The sequence below is a fragment of the Brassica rapa genome, chromosome A10, assembly GCF_000309985.2.
Source record: "Brassica rapa cultivar Chiifu-401-42 chromosome A10, CAAS_Brap_v3.01, whole genome shotgun sequence".
Lineage (NCBI taxonomy): Eukaryota > Viridiplantae > Streptophyta > Magnoliopsida > Brassicales > Brassicaceae > Brassica > Brassica rapa.
Window position 1 is genome coordinate 3,250,823 of NC_024804.2, and position 22,916 is coordinate 3,273,738.

Sequence of the window (22,916 nt, forward strand, 5' to 3'; positions counted from 1 at the left end):
TTAATGTAGTTTTTCCATTTTTTTATGCTGTATGTTTACATATTTTTTACAATTTTCAAAAATAAGTAATATTAAAAGGGCAAATCTTCAAAATAGCACCTTTTTAAGTTTATATCACAAAAATAGCACTCAAAAACTAAAATGACCAAAATAGCATTTTATCTTTTGAAAAATTTAAATTTTTTTATTTTTCAAAATTTGAAATCTTATCCCCAAAACCTCACTTCTCAACTCTAAACCCTAAAACCTAAACTCTAAACCCTAAATTCTAAACCCTAAACCCCACCCCTTGAGTGCTATTTTTGTGACTTTTGGCCTTGAGTGCTAGTTTGGGAACAAAAACTTGAGTTAGTGCTATTTTGGTATTTTTCTCATATTAAAATGTAAAACTATATTTAATGCCACGTGTCATCTTTCGGGAGAAATTTTTTCCGGTGATGTGGACACCCTATGGAGCCTCAAAAGCTCCCTTTTATTAGTAGAGATTCTGCTGTCCGGCCCATCTTTATAAGTTTTTTTTTCTTCTCACAACGGCCCAAATAAGGAAATCTATCACAATAAACCCCAAACTTTCACCAATCACGCGAAATGAACCTTTTTCTTTTTATAATTACAAATCAGATCCTTTTTTAATTGGCGGGAAGTAAATGTCGTAGAATCAAGATTTCCCGCCAGAAAAGGAAAAACCTATAAAAAAAGGACTCTCTCCTGATTCTTGAATCAATGCTCTTTCCATAAACCCTAGACGATAATGTTGGAGCTACGTCTTGTTCAGGATTCTTTGCTAAAGAAGGTTCTCAAATCGGTCAAGGATCTGGTCAATGATGCCAACTTTGACTGCTCCAGCACCGGCTTCTCTCTCCAAGACATGGATTCCAGCCACGTGGCGCTGGTGTCTCTCCTGCTTAGATTCGAAGGCTTTGAGCACTACATGTGCGACAGGAACCTCTCCATAGGATGAATCTCGGAAACATGTCCAAGATGCTCAAGTGCACCGGAAATGATGACATCATGACCATCAAAGCCGATGACGGCGGCGACACCGTCACCTTCATGTTCGATAGTCACATTAAGTTTAATAGTAGCAAAATTTGATATATAAAAGCATTAAAGTTTGTAGCTTTATATTTTAGTTAATTATTACCGGTGAAAGCAAGATGTTTACTTGTGTCGTGATCTGTGTTTTATAGCGCAAGACAAGATTGCGGATTTTGAGATGAAACTGATGGATATAGACAATGAGCATCTAGGGATACCTGATGCTGAGCACCTCTCCATTGTGAGGATGCCGTCAAGTTAGTTCTCAAGGATTTGCAAAGATCTCAGTACCATCGGTGACACTGGTATACACTATCATTGCTCTCTGTGATGCTCTTTGAGTATATAGAGAGACTGATACACTTACTTTGGGATGTTAAAATGGGTAAACCCACTCCATTTAAAACCCAAATCCGTTTAGACCCATTTAATTTTAAGGTATATTAGGGTTCTCCATTTAAACCAACAAATTTTATTTTGACCCATTAAGACCCATTTAACTCTTTTTTAATTTGTTTTATACCTTTCTTGTTTTAATTATATTGTAAAACAAATTTTTATGGTACAAAAATTTATATTCTTAAATAATATTGTAATTTTTAGTGGTCACTACTTAATTTAATTTAAATAAAATAAAATGACAAAAACAATTTGAAAACCTGTATAAAAATAAGAAAATCTTCAGTTGTGAAAGAAATGTTTGAAACCATTGGTATTAATTGAACCCAAATGTGGGAACATATTAAAACCAAGGATCAAGAGAGAGTCGTGAGACTGTGAGACACCAAACAAGAATAATGGAGTTGCTTGTCAACATCTCTTGTGATGAGTCTCACCTACGACTCAGCCGGCAATAACTGTCCCAAACAAGTAGGATCCTTACTTGCTAGTTGCTACATACGACTGATGCCAGAAAATATATAATCAAATAACTAGAATTTTAAAGTGGCATTACAATAACAAACTTAATAACTTAAACAAGTTCAATAACTACCAAAACAAAGGCACCAAATTTTGTTCTCGTTATGTTTCCAAACATAATAAAAGAAAGTCTCAAACATGTTTCATAGTGGTACACTTGAGCTTTCTGATCTTGAACTTCCAACTCCAGAAGCACTTGTAGTCTTCCCAACATCATCTTCCTTGCACATATCATCAACATCTTCTATAGTACCTACAAGTCAACATGTGAATTAGCATAAAACACATTATACAATAGTTTTAATAAATTATGAAATTTTTACTTTCATATTCTGCAAATCACGCAGCCAGTTACGGGTACAAAGCAAAGCTTGAACATTCTTGGGAAGCAAACAGTTTCTGTAGGAAATATTTTTACTAGAGAGAAGTGTATGATCAGTCCTAACCTTTATTGATAAAAATTGAACCAGGACTAAGGTTTTCATGAGCTTGGATGATACTATTCTCAATTCCATTGACAAGAGCCTCAAATGACTGACGAACAAAGCCAAGTGATGTAACGATATACACAACATACTGGAGATAACCCCCTGGACCGGCATGGGTGTGAATACCACTGATGCCAACATTCTTTTCAGTATACAGGTCCCCATATCTACAAAACACAGCATCATCACTCCACCTTATGATATATACTCGAATTCACCTAATTTAAGAAACTTCAATGATCTTATAAGAAACTAAAAGATTACCTTGCCTTGAGCCTTTCGATAACTTTGAGTGTAACGATTTGTGAAGCCATACAAGCGTTAATGTTAACAAACACAACCCGTTTCCCTTCAGGGTCAGAGAATGAATGTCCGAGCACGGAGCCTGAAGTGAATACTGGAAGCGACTTGCTCCATGTTAGCATAGCCCATCATGTTAACATCAGCGGCGGGGCCAGTGATGTCATAGCTTCCCATTCCAATCAAATACTCAGAGTGAGAGTCAACTCGAAGCAAAAGAAGTGTCGATATGAAGAAGAAACTAATCCATAATCTGAGTAGAGATAGTAGCTCCATCATGGCATTACCTTATAGTTCATTAAGAAACACTATTATTAGCATTAATAGTATCTTGAAATGATTCATCTTCTATTAGTAAAAAATATTGTATGCTCTATAAACATGAAACCTAAAATGTAATATTTTTGTAAAGCCCAATCAAGCACATGACCATCAATTTGAAATTCTCAATGCTCGAAATAGAAAGCAAACAGAAAGTTTCACTCAACACACTAAACCGGGAACTCCAAATCACAAAGCAGAAAGAAGCAGCACGCGAAAGACGATCACACACACGAAACATAAAAAACAATTTCGAGAAAATTCAATTGGAATCCCAGAAGAAGAAAAAAATACAGAAAAGTCGACGATAGCGGTGGAGAATCATACATGCAAAATCGTTAAAAAGAAGCATGAGTGAAAATAAACTAGTATCTAACCTGATCAAACAACAGGAGAGGGAAGTCCAGTGGAAGAAGAAAGTATTTGGCGCGGGAAAAAAGATGAAAGGAGTCTGAGAGTCGAAGCAAAGACATGAATTTGGTGTGACACAGATGCTGACTTTTCATCATTTCTTGTGCTCCTCAAAGTTGATTTTAATAAAATTTTGGGCCGAATGAGTTACCTAAAGTTTAATCAGCCGAATAACCTATTATGCTTATTATGATGTTTTACTACAGGTAGAGCCCAAATTAATATTCATTACATTTTTTAATGCATCCAATACAATAAAAGATACAGTAAAACTTTAGTATATCAATAATATTGGGATTTCAAATTTTATTTTAGTTTATATAAGTAAATTCTTATTGTTCTATAATTTTTGGAAGAGATAATTGCAATTAAGGTTATATACTAAATACGTGTATGAATATTGTGTACACTATAAAAAATGATATGAAGCCATATGTATTGATTTTAGTTATCGGAGTACAGTGACTGATGGACATAGGTGATGATTGATAACTGTTGTCACTTTATATTTTTTGCTGTAGAATTTAATCGATAAATTTATTTGTTGTAACTTTTATTGTCGTATCTTTCTAAAGCACTAAATTTCTTTTATGGAAATAAAAATTTCTACAGCCATTTTTATTTTTTTTAGAAATGTTTTTTATGTAGATTTTTTAAACAAAGAAAAACTTGATTAGTTAACATATATGATTTTAAACTAAATTTTGGTTTTTTGAAATCATCTACATACACAACCAATCACCTCCATAAATTTATGTTTAAAAAAAAAAACAACAACAAAATTCATACTAATAACATCATTTTCGGAGAATTTGCACTCTAAATCCCTTATATACTAAAGCGCAAGTCGCACGTCCAATCCTAACATGACAAGTGGAAAATGTATTTTTTTATAAAAAAAATGCTAAATAAAAAAAAGCAAAACACGTTATTTTTTTGCAAAATTTGGCAGTTTGAAAATAAAACAAATAACCAACTTTAAATGACCCAATCATGTGAAACAATTTTTTTTAAAAAAAAACTATGTGTGCGATAATTATAGAATTTAGTTCTGAAAATTTCTTGCATCTCCTATTTTTCTGGAGTCTAAATATAAACCAACAATTTCCTTATTTTCCTCATAAATGTTTGTTTACGTTGATATATATAATTCTCCTATTTTCTTCATCTCCTATAAATGCATCTATTCTACTCACAATTATTTCTAAAACCAGCTAATACTTTGATATTTTAAATCTCTTATATTCATTTGTCTTCAGCAACAACTACCTATATTCAAAAGTGAGAATTTTCAGATTGTTAGCGATAAAGTGACACGATTACATTCAGTTTATACATGTGTGTCTATTTTGTAGGTAATATGAGGTTCACGTGTCTATGAAAGCTTACATTTACCCATGTGTACTATAATCATTATTACCATTTCTAAGGCTTATTAATATAAAAAGCTAGATATCTTATTTTCTGTGTTTTTGTCATATTTAATTTAAAAGTTTTATTTCATATTTGCTACAGATGGAGAGAACCAATATGAAAAAAAATGACAAAGAAGTTACACATGGAGGTCATGATTTTGGTAATCTTTCAGCAAAGAAGGCAAATGAAACTACACAATTTCAAGATTGGATTGAAGTTAATAGTAAGAACAGAGAGAATGCAAATAGTAAACATGAAAATTACTCAAGTACAAAAGAACTTTTTTATCTGAGTCTTCTTTTAAACAAGATCAAAGGTTCTACCAGTTACGAAGATATACGAACTGTTAATGGGATTTTGTATACTACATTTGAAGATGCTTATAATGCTCTTCTTATTTGAACTATATTTTTTCATGATAAATTTTACTTAGTTTTCATTTATTTATAGCAAACAAAGTGAAAATCTATAAAAAAAATATCTGACTTCAACAATATAAACTTTTCAACTAACGAAAATATACAGAGTAATACTAAATACATGCTGGTTTGATATGGTTGGAAATTAAAAACTATGAGTGTTTTGGTTTTTGCAAAGAATAGTATACACAAAATAGTTTCTACGGATCAAATACAAATGTAATTGTATTAAAACTAATATAATAAAGGTTAGATAAAATACCAACTCAATAAAATTAAATTAACAATTACAATAGATAAATATAGAATAACTACCAACTACTTATCCCACAAACCTTTAAGCCTAATTATTCTCAACTGAACACACGATAGCTTCCCCTGTTCCCGTTCTCTTTATCACCACCGCTTCACCTTCTTTTTTTCCACCATCGTTTCATCTCTTTTCTTTTTTCCTCACCATCGTAGCCAAAACGCTCTCCACAGGTTTTTGCTTTCCATCAATATTCTTAGAACAATTATTTTCTTCTTATCTAATACATCATCCACTCTCTATTTCTGCAGAGCGTAGGTTGAAGATGCCACTGGAGTATACTCCTCTTTCCCAGCTCAATGCATCTCAAAAAGAATGGAAAATCCGAGTGTTGGTCTCATGGGTATGGAACTACTACTCCAAAAATAAACCTGAAGTTGTTCTCGGGATGGAAGCTATCCTTGTGGATGAAAAAGTGTATACACTTTGATATCTAAAAATATTTTGTAGAAACCGTTTGAGTAATGTCTAATCTTTAATCTTTAATCTTTCACACTTGACAGGGAGAAAGGATTCAAGCTTCTGTGAAACAGAAGTTGATTAAAAAATTTGGAAGGGACCTTAAAGAAGGAGAGTATCTAGATGTCATGAATTTTTGAAGTGTTGGGTAACAATGGTGATTACAGAGGAACCACACACCCTTACAAGATAAGTTTTATATGGACTACATATATGAAGACCTCTGAGCAGATCCCAAATCTATCTCGCTTCAACTTAAGCCCTTTTCCAGATATTTTATCTCAGTCCAATGTTGATGATGTCTTCATAGGTATGTTATTTCTCTTAACTTTTACATATTTTAATCCGTACTGAAGTTAGTACATAATTTCCCCATTCAGTATTTACCTAATCTTTGCTCAATTTTCTATTTTTATGTAGACATACTGGGTGAAATTGTTGGCATGGGTGAAATCACTGAGAGGAAGTATGCAGGACATTCAACAAAACTTTTGGATATTCAACTACGAGATTTGAGGTTAGTTATAAGCAAAGATTATAGTTATGTTAGTGTTTTAGTTATCTAAAGTTTGTCTTACATTACCGTTATGAAATTTTGATTGTATATTAATTCAATGTTTTTAATTGTAGTGAAACAATCATTGAATGCACTTTATGGGAAAACCATGCTGAGGATGTGCACTCTTATATGAAGAACAACAAAACTGGTCCAGTTATATTGATTGGAAGTCTTATGAGGACCAAAAAATTCAACGGTAACCATTTTATCATATAAGTACTGTATTTTTTAAAAATATTTAATAACAGTATAAAATAAATTATTTTATATATAGGTAAAATATCAGTTCAAAACTCACGCTTTTCTACAAAGCTTTTTCTGAATGAAGAAGATATAGATGAGATAAGTGAATTTAAGAAAGGGTAAGTTCATTTTTAAATTTACATATTTATCTTTCCTTTTACATTATTTTTTACTAAGACTTTTAAATCAATTTCAGAATGGTGAACACTGATAATTTGGCTCCATGTACGGTTACTCAAATGGTAAAACCCACTTCAAATAAAGTGGTAACCGTTGATGATTTCCCATTAATTTAATATTAAATTATGTCATTTATATACTTATTTTTTGTCAACAAACAGATTACATTTAATACTGTAATTATCTAAACAGATTAACTTTTCTATGTTTAAAAAAGTTAGAAGAAAACTAGAAAAAACAGAGTATGGTTAATTTGTATTAGGACAAATGTGAAGCTGTATGGGAAACAAATGTATATACTTATTTATAGTTTGTTGATTTTACTCTTTTTAACATCACTAATTTTACTAATCTATCAATGAAATTTCTACGAGAAACATATTTTAATATGAAAACGGGTGCAAGTATAAAATTCAGATATTTAATCACGTTTTTACATGTGTTATCTAGGTTTAGAAAATATGACTAAAATAAAAATTTATTTTTTTATGCTTTGGATCGTTATAACTTATGATCAGATAATTTGGAAAATAATGAAAGTAACCCGTGCGTTACCACAGGGGCTAATATTATTTTATTAATGAAAATAAATCGTAAGATTAATAAATCGATTACTATTATTTATATATGCTTTTCAAGTTACCTCTTTATGACACTTAGACATCTCCTTCTATTTTCTTCATCTTCAAGCCTGGACTCAGCAAGATCCCTCTGTTTTCTCAACTTTGCCATCTGCTTTTCCATTTGCATGAACATTAAACCTTCATTAATTAGTATTAAGTCACTTAAAATATACACCCATGTGCACGTATCGCCCCCTCACATCCCATGTGCAGCCATTATCATTATTAACACAAGGTGAAAAGCCTCCAAATTCCGGTTGAGATTAAAGATATGAACATATCTTTTTAAAAAACAAATTTAGATATTACTGCCAGATATTACTGCCAAAAAGGTTTCAACAGATTTACTTCAATATTATCCATAATTATAATATATTTAAAGATTACTAATTTATTTAAATTTACATTTATAATAAAATTATTCAAAATAAAAAAAAAAAATTTTTGCCCGTGCATAGCACGGAAAGGAACACTAGTACACCAATAACTAGGGAAGACGAGAGACACAAAAAAATAAAAAAAAAAAAATCTAATTAAAAGAGTGTTTCCGTTTTCATCGCAACGTATAGGGAAGAGAGGAGAGACGCGAGGAAACAGAAAGGGAAAACACAACAAAAAAAATAATTCCATTATCGATCCTTTCAGCTTTGTTCTCAAAGGGTAAAAATTCTAGTTCGTCCTTCGATTTTTCTATGGTATCGATTTGCGCCTTTGATTCGCACAACCCCCACTCTCGATTGTTTGACCGTATATGTATGCACAGGTTGATCGGAAGCGCTAGGCTTTGTGAGGAAGACAAATGGCGAATCGAATAGACCATGAGTACGATTACTTGTTCAAGATCGTCCTCATCGGCGACTCCGGTGTCGGCAAATCCAACATCCTCTCCAGATTCACCCGAAACGAGTTCTGCCTCGAATCCAAATCCACCATCGGCGTTGAATTCGCCACCAGGACTCTACAGGTGATCATCATTTGCCTTAGATCTTTCGCCTCGAGATCTGTCTTGCTCATCATGCCTTCTGTATCTGTTTTAATAGGTTGAAGGCAAAACAGTGAAGGCTCAGATTTGGGACACGGCAGGGCAAGAGCGTTACCGAGCCATCACGAGCGCGTACTACAGAGGAGCCGTCGGTGCTCTCCTCGTCTACGACATCACCAAGAGACAGACCTTCGAGAACGTCCTGAGGTGGCTACGCGAGCTCAGGGACCATGCCGATTCCAACATTGTGATCATGATGGCTGGGAACAAATCAGATCTAAACCACCTGAGATCCGTTGCCGACGAAGATGGTCGGTCTCTAGCTGAGAAGGAAGGTTTGTCGTTTCTCGAGACGTCTGCTTTGGAGGCGAGTAACATCGAGAAAGCGTTTCAGACGATTTTATCTGAGATTTATCATATCATAAGCAAGAAGGCGTTGGCGGCGCAAGAAGCTGCGGGTAATCTTCAGGTTCCGGGGCAAGGTACTGCCATTAACATAACGGATTCGTCTGTGGCTAAGAGTAAAGGATGCTGTTCTACCTAGTAATGACTAATCAAATTAGTCACACGTTTCATTTCATGAAACTCTCTCTTTTGATCTTTTTAACATTTTTTTTTTTTGGTTATTGGCTTAATTTCAGCAAGTATAGCGTATAGCTTTTTGCTTCCAAGTCTATTTTATTTTTTGGATTTATGTTACAGATTGAAGCTTGTTTAGCTGTATTGAAACTGTGATCATTCCACAGTATTTCCCAGAAAGGAAGATCTTTGTTTCTTTATTGTTATCTAAAAACCTCTAAAATGAGGAGAAAATCTCTGAACATGTTAAAATGTACAGACAACAAAAGGAATAAAATAAAGGGAAATTGCATCCTACATCAAGCAAACAAATTATAATTCACTCGGTATCTAAAAACCCTTTTTTATCCATATACCCTGTGCACAATATACAATATTGCCATATTGCCCTTCTCAACCAACCGGGAAACCGTCTGATAAAAAAAATTTAAAATTAATATGGAATCTGTTCACTTACCATCGTGGCCGCTCCGTTTTCACTCACTCAAATATAATTACTTTACCTTTTCCTCTTTCTCGGTTAGTGTGAATAGTTCCATCTTCTGCAACTCAAAGCTTCATCGACGGTTAAAGATTGCGTCCGTTCGTTGCGCCGTGTTCCCTCCATTCTACTTACTCTTAATTATCTCCCTTGAAGAAGCGGTTGTTGGAAGACAGAATTAGGTTGAAGCCGAGTTACGAATCGAACGGTGTCGAAGATATTATATCGAGTAAGTTCGAATCTCCTTCACTATTTATTTAAAATTGGTTGGGTTTATGACTCATAGGACTGTCAATTTTGCTGTAGATTCCTTGATTGTTTTGATTTCTGATATTACTTGTTTTTAACTAGAACGACTTTGTTCACTCGCCTACTTGCGATATTAGCTTCGGTTGTAAGAAAATATGTAATTTGTCATGAGAGCACTGATTTTAATGGTCCCGTTAGTGGGTATGGCATGAAGAGTGGTTTACTTAGTTGCATTGGTTCCATTGTGACTGTCAATTTTTAGCGGAATCGTTTATTAATTGTAAAGCTTTATATTCCACTTACATTTTAAGGAATGATCTTCCATTTCAGATCATTAACATACTATTCCATTTTATAAAATCTTAGTTACATACTATATTGCATGTTACTTTCTATTCCATTTATGTAGTTCGAGTGTATATTCAATAAAAATTTCATACAATCTTCTCTTATAATTGTTTTCATGTTGCAGACATATCATGGACGAATTAGGCCTCTCAAGTAGACTGTTCGATTCTGGGTGTGAGCCAACCGGGCGTAAACGTGTTAACAACTTCAACCTCCGGTGGATCGATATTATGAAGCAAGCGTTACATGATGAGCATTTGGATCTGTTGATCAATATCATTGATTCTTACAGTCATGCTTTTGCTTTAATACTATGTTTTTGTTTCTGGTTTTGTTTTAGAGATACTGTGGTGAAGAATAACGACGGCGGATCGTTAACAATGTCGCCATGTCAGAAAAAGAAAGAAGATGAAGACGGACTCTATATGGTGATGAAGAATAATGATTGTGAGCCTAGTAAATCTGTATCAGCATCAACATGGAAAAAAATGAAGAAGAGGAACTCGTCGTCCATACTATATTCGGTGAAAAGAATAGTATAATATATATATTTTTAGTGTGCCTATTTATGTAAGAGTACCATACTATTTGAGATATATTTCTATATTATTTCTTAGAGATATAATAATCCGTCATGTTTTCAAATTTGATAGTTCTTTTCTCTGTTATTTTGTTTGATTGATTGTAATATGAAATTCATTTTTTCGAATGTTAGACAAATTTGATTATTTGGAACATTCACTTACTATACTATTTATACTATATGGAAAAAAAATTATACAACCTGCTAACCAAGTTAATGTGTCTCCAAGTGTCAAATATTGGAAAACAATTTATAAATTGTATTTGGGTTTATATATTCATGCTTAGGGTTTAGATTTACTAAGTAGAAGTTTGGTTATATTAAACCATATTATATACATTCTATTTGGGTTTATGCTTCCTTGATTAGGGTTTAGTTTTACTAATCAGTGGTGTGTCTTGTATTGTTGTATTTTTTGCGGGTGGGGAGAACTTACTATTTGCATTTCATACTATGAAAACAACACTAGACAAATTTGATTATTTGAAACATTCGTTTACTATTCTATTTAGACTATATGAAATAGAACATATGCAACATGCTAACCAAGTAAATGTGCCATCAAGTGTCCAATATTGGAAAACAATTTATAGATTATATTTGGGTTTACAAATTCCTGCATAAAATTTAGATTTACTAAATAGAGGTTTGGGTATAGTAAACCATATTTATATACATTTTATTTGGGTTTATGCTTCCTTGATTAGGGTTTAGCTTTCTAAAGCAGGGCTTAATTTCGATGCGTGAATTTAACAAAAAGGATTCTAACTATTTAGGTTCATAACATAGATATCTATAACACGTCGCATAGAATGAACCTACATATAAAAGCGAATGGAATAAATCCAATCGATGTAACTGTAATTTTAAACACCTTAAATGTTTTTATAGCACAGTAAAACGTATCTGGTTATTATGCATGTCACGTGGATGCCACTATTGTTTATAGCGCAGTAATTACTGTCCATATTTTACCAGGGCGATGTGGCCTCTTTTCTTCCCTTCTAAGTGGCCTTCTTTCTTCCCTTCTACCTGTACGATATAGGGTTAAAACCGGATGAAATGAGTCACAATTGTTAGTTACTTAATACTGTCAAAATCATAGTCCTGCACTTAATTAACGTTTCAATCTTAGCTGTCTCGCAAATTCTCCCTAAAATAAAAATATGGGGACCACTAAAAAAACTGAGGGAGAGGGCGATGCGCACGAGGGGATCCGTGTGAATTTACGAGTTACGGGTCAAAAAAGTAAAAAAAGAAGTTAGGTGTAACAAAAAAAAATATCAGACTCGCTCCAGATTGTTTTGTTTTTTTTGCGTTCCGTGACAGTCTGTTGTTGTTTGTTTCACTCGTGGACTCTCTCCCACCTCTCTCTTGCTCTACATCTTCCCCATCTCTCTCTCTCTAGATCCATCAATGGCTTCCCTCGTCGAATCCGGTTGGCAGGTACTACTCACCTCCATTCTCCTCTGAAGAATCGACCAGCTCATGTGATGTCCTCTTGTTTACTCCGTCTTCACTTGACCACCACATTGTGATACATGCTCGTTTTATTTAACTTTATCTTATTCTTGATCTGGGGCTATTTGATTGTTCTGATCCATCAGATTAGACGTTCTTTCGTGTCGATTGCAGTAGTGTGCTAGATCTGAATTCGCCAAATCACGTGTATGATCGTTTTTTCTAGTTTCCGTTTGTTGACCGCTCACTGGTATTCTAGATACTGTGTATGTTACTACCTAACAGTGGATCAATCAATAAACCACGTGCTAATTGAGCAATAGTCGTTCCTCTATACATTTGCTTTTACTTTAATGATATATATGTGTATGTTGCTCTTATATAGATGATGGTGAGAGACTGAAAATGATGATACCATCACAATTCTTTTTGCGCGAATCATGATCTCTCGCTGATCGTTTTTTTTGTTGCAGTACCTTGTGACACATTTTAGCGACTTTCAACTGGCGTGCATTGGGAGTTTCCTCCTCCATGAAAGCGTCTTCTTCTTATCTGGACTCCCTTTCATTTTTCTTGAAAGGCAAGGCTTTCTCACCAAGTACAAGATTCAGGTTAACTCTCTCTCTCTCTTCTTTATTCTCATTTCCTCTAAGTGGCCTCCTCTGTATTGCTTTGCGTGATCGTTTCAATAGGATCTTGTAGTGGTTAATCACCAAGTAATCAGTCACTTGTAAAGGAAATGGTTGTTTCACTTATAAAATTAATCTATTTGTCATGACAGCAATTACAAGTTATCTGGTCTATTTACTCAGCTTCTCTTTTTTTTTTTTGATGATCAACAAATGCCCCCTTGTTTTGGTAATTGGTCATATGCAGGCAAAGAACAACACACCTGCAGCCCAAGAAAAATGTATAACTCGCTTGTTACTTTATCATTTCTGCGTAAACTTGCCCCTTATGATGGCCTCCTATCCTGTCTTCAGAGCCATGGGAATGCGCAGCAGTTTTCCTCTCCCGTCCTGGTATTACCAGGTTCTTTAGTTCTTAAAGCTTTTGTTCCTTTGGGTTCTCATGTTATAAACTCTTCCATTTGACAATTCAAAAACAAAAAGAAAAAAAAAGGAAAAGTGTCAGTGTTGAGCATCATGAAAGAACCTGAGCGTATATTTGATCAGAGGTATATAAGACCCTCTTTGGTGATGGTCGTGCAGGAAAGAAGTGTCTGCCCAGATATTATTCTACTTCATCATTGAGGATTTTGTTTTCTACTGGGGCCATCGGATCTTGCATACAAAATGGCTGTACAAGACCGTCCACAGTGTTCATCATGAGTAAGTTTTAGTTGTTCATCTTGAAAAATGATTAGTATACTTAGATAAATTCTGAAAGAGCAACCATTTTATGATACTCTAGATACGCCACACCATTTGGTTTGACGTCAGAGTATGCTCATCCAGCTGAGATTCTGTTCCTGGGATTTGCTACCATAGTCGGGCCAGCTCTCACCGGCCCCCACCTGATTACTCTCTGGCTATGGATGGTGCTGAGAGTTCTTGAGACTGTTGAGGCACATTGTGGCTATCATTTCCCGTGGAGCCTCTCAAATTTTCTTCCTCTGTATGGAGGGTAAGATCACACACACAACTAGCCAGCTCTCTTGAATCTAAAATCTATAGTAGATTGTAATTAACGTAAAATTCGATAATTTGGTTACAGTGCTGACTTCCATGACTACCATCACCGCCTCCTCTACACAAAGTCTGGAAACTACTCTTCAACTTTTGTGTATATGGACTGGTAAACCCCTGAGCTATTACTTTTCTTTGTTTTAAAAAAAAAAGAAGAGATTTTAACAATTCGTGTTGGTGTTTTATCAGGATTTTTGGTACCGATAAGGGCTACAGAAGATTGAAGTCTCTTAAAGAAAACAGTGAATTGAAACAAACGTGACATCATTAAGCTTGGATAACATTTGTCGATCGAACTGCGGATTTGCGAGTTTCTGTTTGCATCTCAGTGAAGGTCTTATTCCGCAGCCTCGATTTCTCCTTCCATTTTACTTCCATGCTGCTTGCTTCAGCTGTTCTGCGTCTTAGTTTATTATATGTGTTGTCTAGAATTGCTACAAATGTGGCATCCTTTGAAAATACATTTGGTACCTTAGCAGGCGTTTGTGTTGGGCTTTTTAAGCATTTGATATGAGTCATCATTTGATTTGTTGATTAATATCGCCGCCTCTTTCGTTTTCCTGGACTGACTATTAAATGCTTATATTGATTTTAGATCTGAACAGTGATCATGTATAGATCAAACACTTTTAGATAGAATCATGGAACAATCAATTATCAGCCAACACCGACACGTATAATATGTGCATATGATATATGTGCATTGGTCCTTGGTGGGTCACGTCTTTTCTTGTGGTGTAGGGTTTCTAAGTTTTACCATTGTGACACGTCCACACTCTCTACCCAATTATTCTTCTTTCTCTATTCCTTTACGTGAGATTTTGAATATCATCTACACAAAAAGCCCCACCAGATTGCAAAGACCAAAACTAAAGTCTCTATCAAAATAAGAAAATTCCCGTTGCTGTCTGAAAGCATACCACGCGTTCCCGAATGAATGGTTTGGTCTAAAAAGCAAGCAAAAACAAATATGTACATGCTTTTCATTTATTGAATTCTGAACTCATTCCATCCAGACGGTGACACATAACCCGTCTTCCTTTTTTGTTTGTCCATTACACACAACGAAAAAGGCAAAAACAATGGTCCAGAAAAAAAAAAAAAAAACCCCAACCATACCCCGGTTTAACCGGTTTCGATAAACCGAGATATTTTTTTTTCAACTAATGTTTTTTTCCTTTAGGGTTGGGAGATCATCTGCTGAGATGACTTCGTCCCAGTGAAACCTCCACACACAAGAAAAAAAAACAAAAGAATCATATTTAAAGAAAAAAAGACGGTGGAGTGATGAGATTAGTGTCAAGAAACGTGTCTCTTTTTTCTTCTTCTGAGATCAATGACGACGACGCTTACGTTGTCACTGCTATGCTTAGCCAACGCCAGCTTCGTCAACAACACTGACGCCTCCGTACATGCTCTGTCCGAGATCTCTCCTTTCTTCCCGCTCTTCTTTGACCCCACCACCACCTTCTCCTCCTCCTCTTTCCCTTCACCACATTCCTTGGTTTCTCGCCGCCTTCCACCTCCACGGCCACCTCTTTTGCTTAGATACATGTGCACCATCGCACACGCCGCCTCGTTCGTCACTACGTCCCATAATCCGTCACTAGCTAGAATCAGAAACTCATCTTCCTCCGTCCGATCAGTCACGGTAACTTCCGGCTCCGAACTCACGTAAGGTTTCAAGTAGTTGTCTCCGATGGCTCGTGACATGGCTAAAACGCCCAAGACTCTAGGACCATCCCAATATATTACTCGACCTCCTGCTTCCTCGATTCGATAAAGCTCGTCTGGACGATCCGGCTGTTTATTCCGAACATTAAAAAATTAAAACCACAAAATAAAACAAATTATTTAAGGAAGGCTTTCTCTCTCTCGGGAGAGAGGCTGACCTTGTGATCTGTGGATAGAGGAACTGGCTTTCCATTCCGACAGAGAACTGCTCTAGAATCGCCGCAATTCGCTACGATGATCTTCTCGGGGGTAATGACGGAGACAACAGCGGTGGATCCGACGGCGTCGCAGTCTGGCGTCTGAAGCTCGCACCTGCAGTTAGCGCTCATCACGGTTTCGCCCCAACGTACAACCTCATTGTCCATGCGCGTGAAGCTACGCTCCATCATCTTCTTCCACTCTTCTTTCCTATCGGAGAGAGCTTCCTCCTGCACTATCTCGTGAAGCCTCTCTTTACATCTCGTCGCGACCTAAAAAACGACGTCGTATAAGATGAAATTTGAATTCAAAATGAAACATTTTAAAAAAGGTGTTAAAACGGCGTCGTACATGAGAGCAGCCGTGTCCGTCGTAAACGCCAAAATAATGCCACTTTGCTCGAGAAAACTCCGTTTGCTTCCGAACAAACGATGGATGAATCGCAACCGCATCCTCCATATCTCTTCTCCTACCGCACACCGATGCGGCGCCGTATCTAGGCCTCGGATCCGTCTCTCTCGCAGTTTTCTTAGACGGGATAACCGATGAATCTTCACCGGCGTCAACGTCATCTCTAGTGATCTCCACATCAAGTAATACACTCTCCTCCGCTTCTGAGTCAGGTGAGCTGCGAGAAGGTGATGATGCACAGTTCATAATATCGTTCTCCTCCTGTTTATTACGCTTATAAACACCTTCCGAATCTTCCACCGCCGTCTGTTGCATCTCTGACGGAGATATCCTGCATCGGTGGACTCCGATCCTCCTCCTCCGGTTAGACCATGACGGTTCGTCGTCGTAACAAATATCCGCCATCACAAATAGATTTAAAAAAAAAACTCTCAGGATCGTCTTCGCACTAGATTGTTGATCGTCGATATTAATTTCCGAGAAAAATGGAAAATCTCTCTCCGATATTTTTCTTTTTATTACAGAAGTCGAATGGCTGTGTTGTGTAAATTGTGTTAGATAGCATGCAATTGATTGAATAAATATCATCGTTACACGTTACAAGGTAGGGGGTCATTTATACCCCACGCGCCTACCGCTTCATAAGCATTTTAAAAATTCATTTTTTCAAATTCACTTTTTAACTTTGATTTTTCTCCCCATCTGTCTTAAAAAAATCTTTACTCTAGCGACGTGACGTATCGGTCTTGTGCCTAAATAGATTAATCTTCACCGTTGATCTGATCACTACGCTGCTTAAAATACACCACGTAAGCATCACTATCAGGTATGAGATAAACGTGGGCCAATGAGAATTGAACAGAGCGAAAGAAGGAAGTTCCTTTCGCGCCACGATTGTGGTCCACTCTTTCTCTCTGGAAGACCTTTTTTTTTTTCTTCTTCTTGTCCGAATTGTCTCTCTGTCTCCCTAAAGATGAAAGATCTGATCAATAAAATACTACTTTGATTTAAAAGAGTTCCATTACGTTAAATCTCGTTGTAGTTAACCTTGATTTGAGCTAAATTAGGTCATCTTTTTCAAGCCTAACTAATTAAAATGCATCCGGAATTGTTAGTTTTGTGACCTTTCAGTTAAATAATCTATATACTGAGAACTAATTAAAATTAGGTTAAATGAGACACAGTGACAAAAAAAAAAGTTAAATGAGACACGTTAGCTCTCATCTGAGAGGTATACTATATGTTTTACGAAAATAATGATATTAATATCAACCTAAGTGAATATTTTATTAAAGAAAATTTTTACTCCATCAAACTATGCTCTAAATAAAAGACAAGGGTCACACATTCTTGGATATCAAAATGCATCGAAGGCTCGCTGAAATAATTAATGATACACATCTTCAAACTCTAATCCCAGTAACTAGCATTATCACAAATGAACAAGTTTACGCAACTATCGTTGTAGGCTGGTTTTGCGAGCTTTTCAGACAGTACTATCGCTGTCGTCTAGAGAACGAGCTCTCATATTGCACTGTCCACTTCGAACGTAGCTGATAACAAACCCGAAAACCACACTGTGCGACGTCGTAACCGTTTAGTCATAACAAATGCTTTTGCATGCATACCAGTCGTATTAAATGCTCTTTGACTATGGTCTGATAGGTAATATAAAATTTCTAAATAGCAAAAACATATGCGTATGTATGTTACTGGGATAAAATTTCACGACACATAGATAAAAAAATATCATGCTATTTGTTTTAACACATTCGCGAAACTCTTTACATATTGAGACAAATTTTGTAATCTCATAGCAAATCACTTGCATAAGAAAATAAGATCGTTTACCTAATTAATATGATGAGTGGGGTTAATTAATAAATTGATTTGCTGCAAATTTCAGATTTGAATTCGGTTGGTATACTATAAAAGTCAGTTAGAATTAGACAAGCAAAGATTCTCGGCACTGCAGAAAATCTTGTGTTCAGCATTTTTGTAATAATTATACTATATCATACTGGATGTAACTTCAAATCTGTCTCCATTAAGTGGATTTGATTATACGCACGAGACCAAATTAGATTTCACGCTGTAAAGTTGTAACTACATTCATGATAATCTCACAAGTCACTATGAAGTTGAAAGTTAGAAAGAGAAAACCGTACAGAGGACACGTAAGTGTCTTGGAGTTAGGAGTTTTTTTTAACCGTTTTAAAGGCAGAAGAGAGTAAAGGATCTTGGGTGAAGCAGTGGCCCAACCATTTACCTATACGTTTCCGCTTTGGTTCTATTCCGGCGAGTGGTCCCTTCTTTCAAGAGAGAATCTAAAGACTCCCTTTTCACCACCGTACGCGTGTTTCAATCGTAAATTCAATCGTATTTACTATCGAAACAAATTTAGATTGAAGTTAGGTCAAGTTGCCTCTCACTCTCATCACTCTTTAAGTCAACCATGACAAAGAATCAACTGGTCTCAGTTGTAAAATGGTAACTGGTGCTTGCTTATAAAATGAATAACGCAATTTCTTATTTATTTTGGTAAAAGTTATTAATGTCATCGTTTATTACCGAATCTTGTTACTTGGTCACCGAACTCAAAAAGAGATATGTGCGGTTGTAGTTTGCACGTCTCAGATTCGCAGCCGAAAAAACATCTTTTTTTTTCCATCTAAATTTTATTAAGAGCTCAAGGTCCAAAGAGACAAAACCCGAAAAAAAAAAACCATACACAAAGCCCAAACCAAACAAAAAGAGCCACTAAAGCAACCAGCCCAACAAAGCAACAAAAAGATAAGACGCTCGACCACAACACGCGTCAAAAGATTAGTGGAGGTGAAAACATGTGTTAATATCTCATCCTAAGGAGACCACGGTCACGATAGCTTCCACCTCATCACCGCTTTTGAGAAACAATGCCGAAACACTAAACCGACGATTACCAGAATCCACCGTACCACACCGGAATGACACCGGGACCACAAACTTCCACCGTCTTCATCGACTTAGAAGATCACCAGACTCTACCGGGAAACTTGATCCCTACCACCGAAGAAACACCTCCAACGACTGTATCAGAGGTTTTGGGGATTCAGACAGCTGCAACGCACACGCCATAGTTTTGGAGAGCGTCAATCGATTTAAATCGAGAGCTCATCCAACCGATTTCATTAACCAGCTCCATAATCTTCGCTTCCTACCAATAAACTCCAATTATGATAAATCATACGAACGGGCTCCAACTAACAGCCCAACGAGAAGATCAATCGACGGTTGAAACATATGACAACCGGCGATGATTAGGTCCGAGAGAGACTCGGTAGAGAGCCAACGACACCGCCAAGGCTCCACCACCGGATACCACTGCTGAATAGTTTCACCAAAGAGAGCGCAAAACCACCAGAGTCTATACCGACTACACAGCGTCAGAGAAACCGCCGTATACCAGAGTCGATATTTATTAACCGGAAAGATAAATCATCGACGGAACCACCGCGAACCACCACAGCCAAAAAAACATCTATTGCATTTTGAAAAACAAAGTTATTTAATTAAATTACAAAAATATATACAGCCAGTAATCCATGCAGCTTTTTCCAAACATTGCTTGTCTATGACTATGACTGAGGTTTCAAATGGTTATCAACCGTCAATAGTAACAAAAAAATTTACATGTATATATATTGTTGTATTATTTGAACTGCCACTTATCCTGCGGTTGTTCCCCACATTACCATTAAGAGCCTGATTAGTCTTACAATTAAAAACAATAAAAATGGTTATGCTGCAATAATTTAAATTTAGAATCAGTCATTAAATTAGGGTTTTGGTGGTTCAACGGTATTCTGGCAAGTTATTCTTCTTGCAGACCAGAAGCTCATATCATCCGTACCCCATTCAAAGCAATCATTAATGTACCACCTACTAGTTTTTTTCTTTCTTCCAATATTATGTTAAAAACGAGGCGAGGAAAAGTTAATAACTTAATACAGAACTGAATAGTTCCATCAGAAAATAAAATGAAATAATTGTGAGTATTAGTAAAATTTCAAAACTCATTCGATAACAAATATGAAGGATGATGGAATGGGGCCTTGTTCCTGAACCCACCGACCCAACCAAAACTACTGTAATTGAATTGACTCCCAACACTGAAGCTCCTAGAATCATTGATAAGTGACAAAAATCATTCAGTTTCTGTAAATTTGGAATATAGCGTATGAGTTATCATGATCCTGTATCATTATTATATGATTTTATAAAGTTGGTATTATTTTACAGAAAATATCTAAAGTTCAGTGTGCATGGTGGCATGCACCTCGACCAGTGCCTACGCTACATACATGTTATTGTTCTTAATTACGTGGTCATATAGCTTCGTATATTTCTGCTCGTTTAATTTTAAATACGTTCAACTTTTCAGCTAAAACTATTAAAATTCGAAATAAAGTAGAAAAGTTAAGAAAACAACAAATAACTAATTTACATTTATTACATCGTCACAACTAGTAGTGTTGGAAGGTCGAGAATTGTTTACTCTTTTGGATATACATTACATTACGCCTTTAGAACGACACATAAGGTATTTCTGTTTGGATAAGTATTTTATATCAGTTTTTCGGGTCTGAATATATATCTGTAGGTTTATTATGTACCAGATCGGAAGAGTTTCGTTCTGGAAGTTTGAAGTCTCTTATATAGAGTTAGATATGGGTGCTTAGCCCCAGATGATAACGAAAAACACAGTGAACATCAGAACATACAAAATCTGTCTCTAGACACTGAAACTTAATATTAAAAAGTTGAAGTTTAAATTTATATTGGGCATTGGATTTTAATCATGTGGCTGATACGAGAAGCCATTGACAGAGAGACCTCCATCGACACAAATGGTCTGACCAGTTATATAAGAAGCTGCAGGCATACATAGAAAAGCCACGAGCGAAGCAACCTCTTCAGGCTCCCCGAAACGCCCCAACGGCTTTCTAGACGTTACAGCCTTCTTGAAGTCATCATCGTATACCTGATAATTATCATCAAAGTCAAGAGATCAGCAAAAGCAAGAAAGAAAGATGATTCTTGGAGGTAATATGTAGCATAGTGTCTCTCACAGCTTTAGCCAGAGGAGTTGCAATGACAGCAGGAGCCACAGCATTAGCCCTAATGCCATCACTAGCCCACTCACATGCCAAGTTCCGTGCTAGCTGATTCATAGCCCCTATGTATACACACACATTTTAATATTTGTAAATTTCCTTCATTAAATAAAAAAATGCTAGTAAACCAAACATAATATTACAAAATACTGACCCATATTAAGCAGTATATTATAAATTTTAATTACGCATTAAGTCCCTCAATATTTCAAAATAACCTATTGAACCTCTACTAAGGGTTTCAGTATTCAGTGGTTGGTATATATATACTTACCTTTAGTTGCACAGTAGATGGAGCTGATGCTAAGCGAAACAACTCCAGCAACAGAGGACATGAACACAATGCTACCACATCCTGAAGCCTTAAGGAGAGGATGTGAAAGCTGGCTCAAATGAAAAGCAGATTCTAAGTTGGTCGAAATATGAAACGAGAAATCATCTGCTGTATGCTCCACTGTTGGCTTTGACCGAATGGCTCCCACATTGTTTATCTAACAACCAAGATTATATATAAGCCTTATAAGATAAATCATTATGGTTTTGCGATACTATATACATAGACGATTCAATCTTACAAGGATATCAAGCTTCCCGCCAAACATAGAGGAAACCGTCTCCATAAGCTTCTCTCTGTCTGTTCTAGAAGTGACGTCACAAACTGAACCAGTGACATGAAACCCTTTCTTTTGCCAATGGCTTATACACTCGTTAAGCTGAGATTCATCTCTGCCACAAGTATGGATTATGGCTCCAAATCTTGCAAGTTCCTCTACCACAGCATGCCTAGAGATAAATTGATTATATTATAGTCCATAGTGATTTTAATAAACATGAAAAGATTTGGAGCTGTTTGACCAAAAAAAAAAGATTTGGAGCTGAGGTGAAATTATATACGAACCCAATGCCTTTGGTTCCACCGGTTACAAGTGCCGTCTTGGCTCGAAGGCTCCATCGTTGGAGTTGCTCTGCTCCAGCCATTGCTCTCCTACCTCTAAAGACCTCAGATTGTAGTGAATGTTGTCAAGAGAATACGTGGAGCTAATAATACTTCATCGATCATGAATTATTGGAGATAAAAGGGTACGATGATGGGCTTGGTCCATAATGAATATCTTAGATATAGAGGATCCAAATCGTCCACGACAAAAAAAAAATGGTTCCGTACCAACGAATCAATGGCCAACATCTTTACAACCACTAAAGTCTAAAAGGGGATAACAAATAAAAGGCTGATGTCGAACTTGAGATATTTCCTCTCACACACACAGGGGCCAAGGGAGGGCAACAACAAAGGGGGTAACGTGCATCCATAGTATTATCAAAATTTTAAAATTTAGTATGTAAATTCATAAAGACTC

At 36.0% G+C, this 22,916-nt stretch overlaps 7 protein-coding genes across 9 annotated transcripts; 4 read left to right on the forward strand and 3 right to left on the reverse strand.

The window, feature by feature from the left end:
- The first annotated feature begins 751 nt into the window (after positions 1–751).
- Positions 752–1,300, forward strand: LOC103844407 (proliferating cellular nuclear antigen 1). The gene is made up of 3 exons (XM_033282330.1): positions 752–892; positions 943–1,081; positions 1,191–1,300. The coding sequence occupies exons 1-3, from the start codon at positions 752–754 to the stop codon at positions 1,298–1,300; spliced, it is 390 nt and encodes a 129-aa protein (XP_033138221.1).
- A 645-nt stretch (positions 1,301–1,945) lies between these two features.
- On the reverse strand, positions 1,946–3,747 carry LOC103843950 (neutral ceramidase 1). 2 transcript variants are annotated; one of them, XM_009120716.3, is made up of 4 exons: positions 3,446–3,747; positions 2,712–3,034; positions 2,406–2,614; positions 1,946–2,212 (listed from the first exon to the last, which is right to left on the reverse strand). In XM_009120716.3, the coding sequence occupies exons 2-4, from the start codon at positions 2,870–2,872 to the stop codon at positions 2,103–2,105; spliced, it is 480 nt and encodes a 159-aa protein (XP_009118964.1). In that variant the 5' UTR covers positions 2,873–3,034; positions 3,446–3,747; the 3' UTR covers positions 1,946–2,102. The 2 variants fall into 2 exon arrangements, with proteins under 2 accessions (XP_009118964.1, XP_033137672.1); XM_033281781.1 differs by lacking the exon at positions 3,446–3,747 and adding an exon at positions 3,396–3,415.
- A 2,471-nt stretch (positions 3,748–6,218) lies between these two features.
- LOC103843949 lies at positions 6,219–8,222 on the forward strand (the record flags this gene model as incomplete). Its single annotated transcript, XM_033282331.1, is given in 5 exon segments — positions 6,219–6,474; positions 6,477–6,600; positions 6,714–6,838; positions 6,917–7,004; positions 7,082–8,222. Coding segments are annotated over 5 exon segments (693 nt in total), but the record flags the coding sequence as incomplete, so codon positions are not given.
- LOC103843948 (ras-related protein RABA2b) lies at positions 8,187–9,449 on the forward strand. 2 transcript variants are annotated; one of them, XM_009120715.3, is made up of 3 exons: positions 8,187–8,348; positions 8,452–8,652; positions 8,729–9,449. In XM_009120715.3, the coding sequence occupies exons 2-3, from the start codon at positions 8,488–8,490 to the stop codon at positions 9,212–9,214; spliced, it is 651 nt and encodes a 216-aa protein (XP_009118963.2). In that variant the 5' UTR covers positions 8,187–8,348; positions 8,452–8,487; the 3' UTR covers positions 9,215–9,449. The 2 variants fall into 2 exon arrangements, with proteins under 2 accessions (XP_009118963.2, XP_033137671.1); XM_033281780.1 differs by having other exon boundaries at positions 8,266–8,383.
- Positions 9,450–12,114: 2,665 nt separating this feature from the next.
- On the forward strand, positions 12,115–14,655 carry LOC103843947 (methylsterol monooxygenase 2-2). The gene is made up of 7 exons (XM_009120714.3): positions 12,115–12,356; positions 12,845–12,982; positions 13,248–13,393; positions 13,583–13,702; positions 13,785–13,997; positions 14,088–14,168; positions 14,249–14,655. Exons 1-7 carry the CDS (start codon positions 12,327–12,329, stop codon positions 14,319–14,321), a joined length of 801 nt encoding a protein of 266 aa, XP_009118962.1. The 5' UTR covers positions 12,115–12,326; the 3' UTR covers positions 14,322–14,655.
- A 360-nt stretch (positions 14,656–15,015) lies between these two features.
- LOC103843946 (protein phosphatase 2C 3) lies at positions 15,016–20,847 on the reverse strand. The gene is made up of 3 exons (XM_009120713.3): positions 16,343–20,847; positions 15,952–16,263; positions 15,016–15,862 (listed from the first exon to the last, which is right to left on the reverse strand). Exons 1-3 carry the CDS (start codon positions 16,988–16,990, stop codon positions 15,359–15,361), a joined length of 1,464 nt encoding a protein of 487 aa, XP_009118961.2. The 5' UTR covers positions 16,991–20,847; the 3' UTR covers positions 15,016–15,358.
- A 231-nt stretch (positions 20,848–21,078) lies between these two features.
- On the reverse strand, positions 21,079–22,717 carry LOC103843945 (tropinone reductase homolog At1g07440). The gene is made up of 5 exons (XM_009120712.3): positions 22,457–22,717; positions 22,134–22,341; positions 21,833–22,049; positions 21,514–21,620; positions 21,079–21,425 (listed from the first exon to the last, which is right to left on the reverse strand). Exons 1-5 carry the CDS (start codon positions 22,534–22,536, stop codon positions 21,237–21,239), a joined length of 801 nt encoding a protein of 266 aa, XP_009118960.1. The 5' UTR covers positions 22,537–22,717; the 3' UTR covers positions 21,079–21,236.
- Between the last annotated feature and the right edge of the window lie 199 nt (positions 22,718–22,916).

Bases quoted from the DNA above. Each gene is read 5' to 3' on its own strand.
- LOC103844407 (XM_033282330.1), top strand. From the start codon at position 752: ATGTTGGAGCTACGTCTTGTTCAGGATTCTTTGCTAAAGAAGGTTCTC. The intron at 893-942 runs GTGTCTCTCCTG...CATGTGCGACAG, and splicing joins ATTCCAGCCACGTGGCGCTG to GAACCTCTCCATAGGATGAA. The intron at 1,082-1,190 runs GTAGCAAAATTT...TGTGTTTTATAG, and splicing joins TAGTCACATTAAGTTTAATA to CGCAAGACAAGATTGCGGAT.
- LOC103843948 (XM_009120715.3), top strand. From the start codon at position 8,488: ATGGCGAATCGAATAGACCATGAGTACGATTACTTGTTCAAGATCGTC. The intron at 8,653-8,728 runs GTGATCATCATT...CTGTTTTAATAG, and splicing joins TCGCCACCAGGACTCTACAG to GTTGAAGGCAAAACAGTGAA.
- LOC103843945 (XM_009120712.3), bottom strand. From the start codon at position 22,536: ATGGCTGGAGCAGAGCAACTCCAACGATGGAGCCTTCGAGCCAAGACG. The intron at 22,342-22,456 runs GTTCGTATATAA...ATTTATCTCTAG, and splicing joins GGTGGAACCAAAGGCATTGG to GCATGCTGTGGTAGAGGAAC. The intron at 21,426-21,513 runs GTGAGAGACACT...GATAATTATCAG, and splicing joins CAACTCCTCTGGCTAAAGCT to GTATACGATGATGACTTCAA.
- LOC103843946 (XM_009120713.3), bottom strand. From the start codon at position 16,990: ATGATATTTATTCAATCAATTGCATGCTATCTAACACAATTTACACAA. The intron at 16,264-16,342 runs GTACGACGCCGT...GTCGTTTTTTAG, and splicing joins ACGGACACGGCTGCTCTCAT to GTCGCGACGAGATGTAAAGA. The intron at 15,863-15,951 runs GTCAGCCTCTCT...CGGAATAAACAG, and splicing joins CTCTATCCACAGATCACAAG to CCGGATCGTCCAGACGAGCT.
- LOC103843947 (XM_009120714.3), top strand. From the start codon at position 12,327: ATGGCTTCCCTCGTCGAATCCGGTTGGCAG. The intron at 13,394-13,582 runs GTATTACCAGGT...ATGGTCGTGCAG, and splicing joins AGTTTTCCTCTCCCGTCCTG to GAAAGAAGTGTCTGCCCAGA. The intron at 13,703-13,784 runs GTAAGTTTTAGT...ATGATACTCTAG, and splicing joins GTCCACAGTGTTCATCATGA to ATACGCCACACCATTTGGTT.
- LOC103843950 (XM_009120716.3), bottom strand. From the start codon at position 2,872: ATGCTAACATGGAGCAAGTCGCTTCCAGTATTCACTTCAGGCTCCGTG. The intron at 2,615-2,711 runs GTAATCTTTTAG...TGTGTTTTGTAG, and splicing joins ATCGAAAGGCTCAAGGCAAG to ATATGGGGACCTGTATACTG. The intron at 2,213-2,405 runs GTTAGGACTGAT...GTTGACTTGTAG, and splicing joins TTCAATTTTTATCAATAAAG to GTACTATAGAAGATGTTGAT.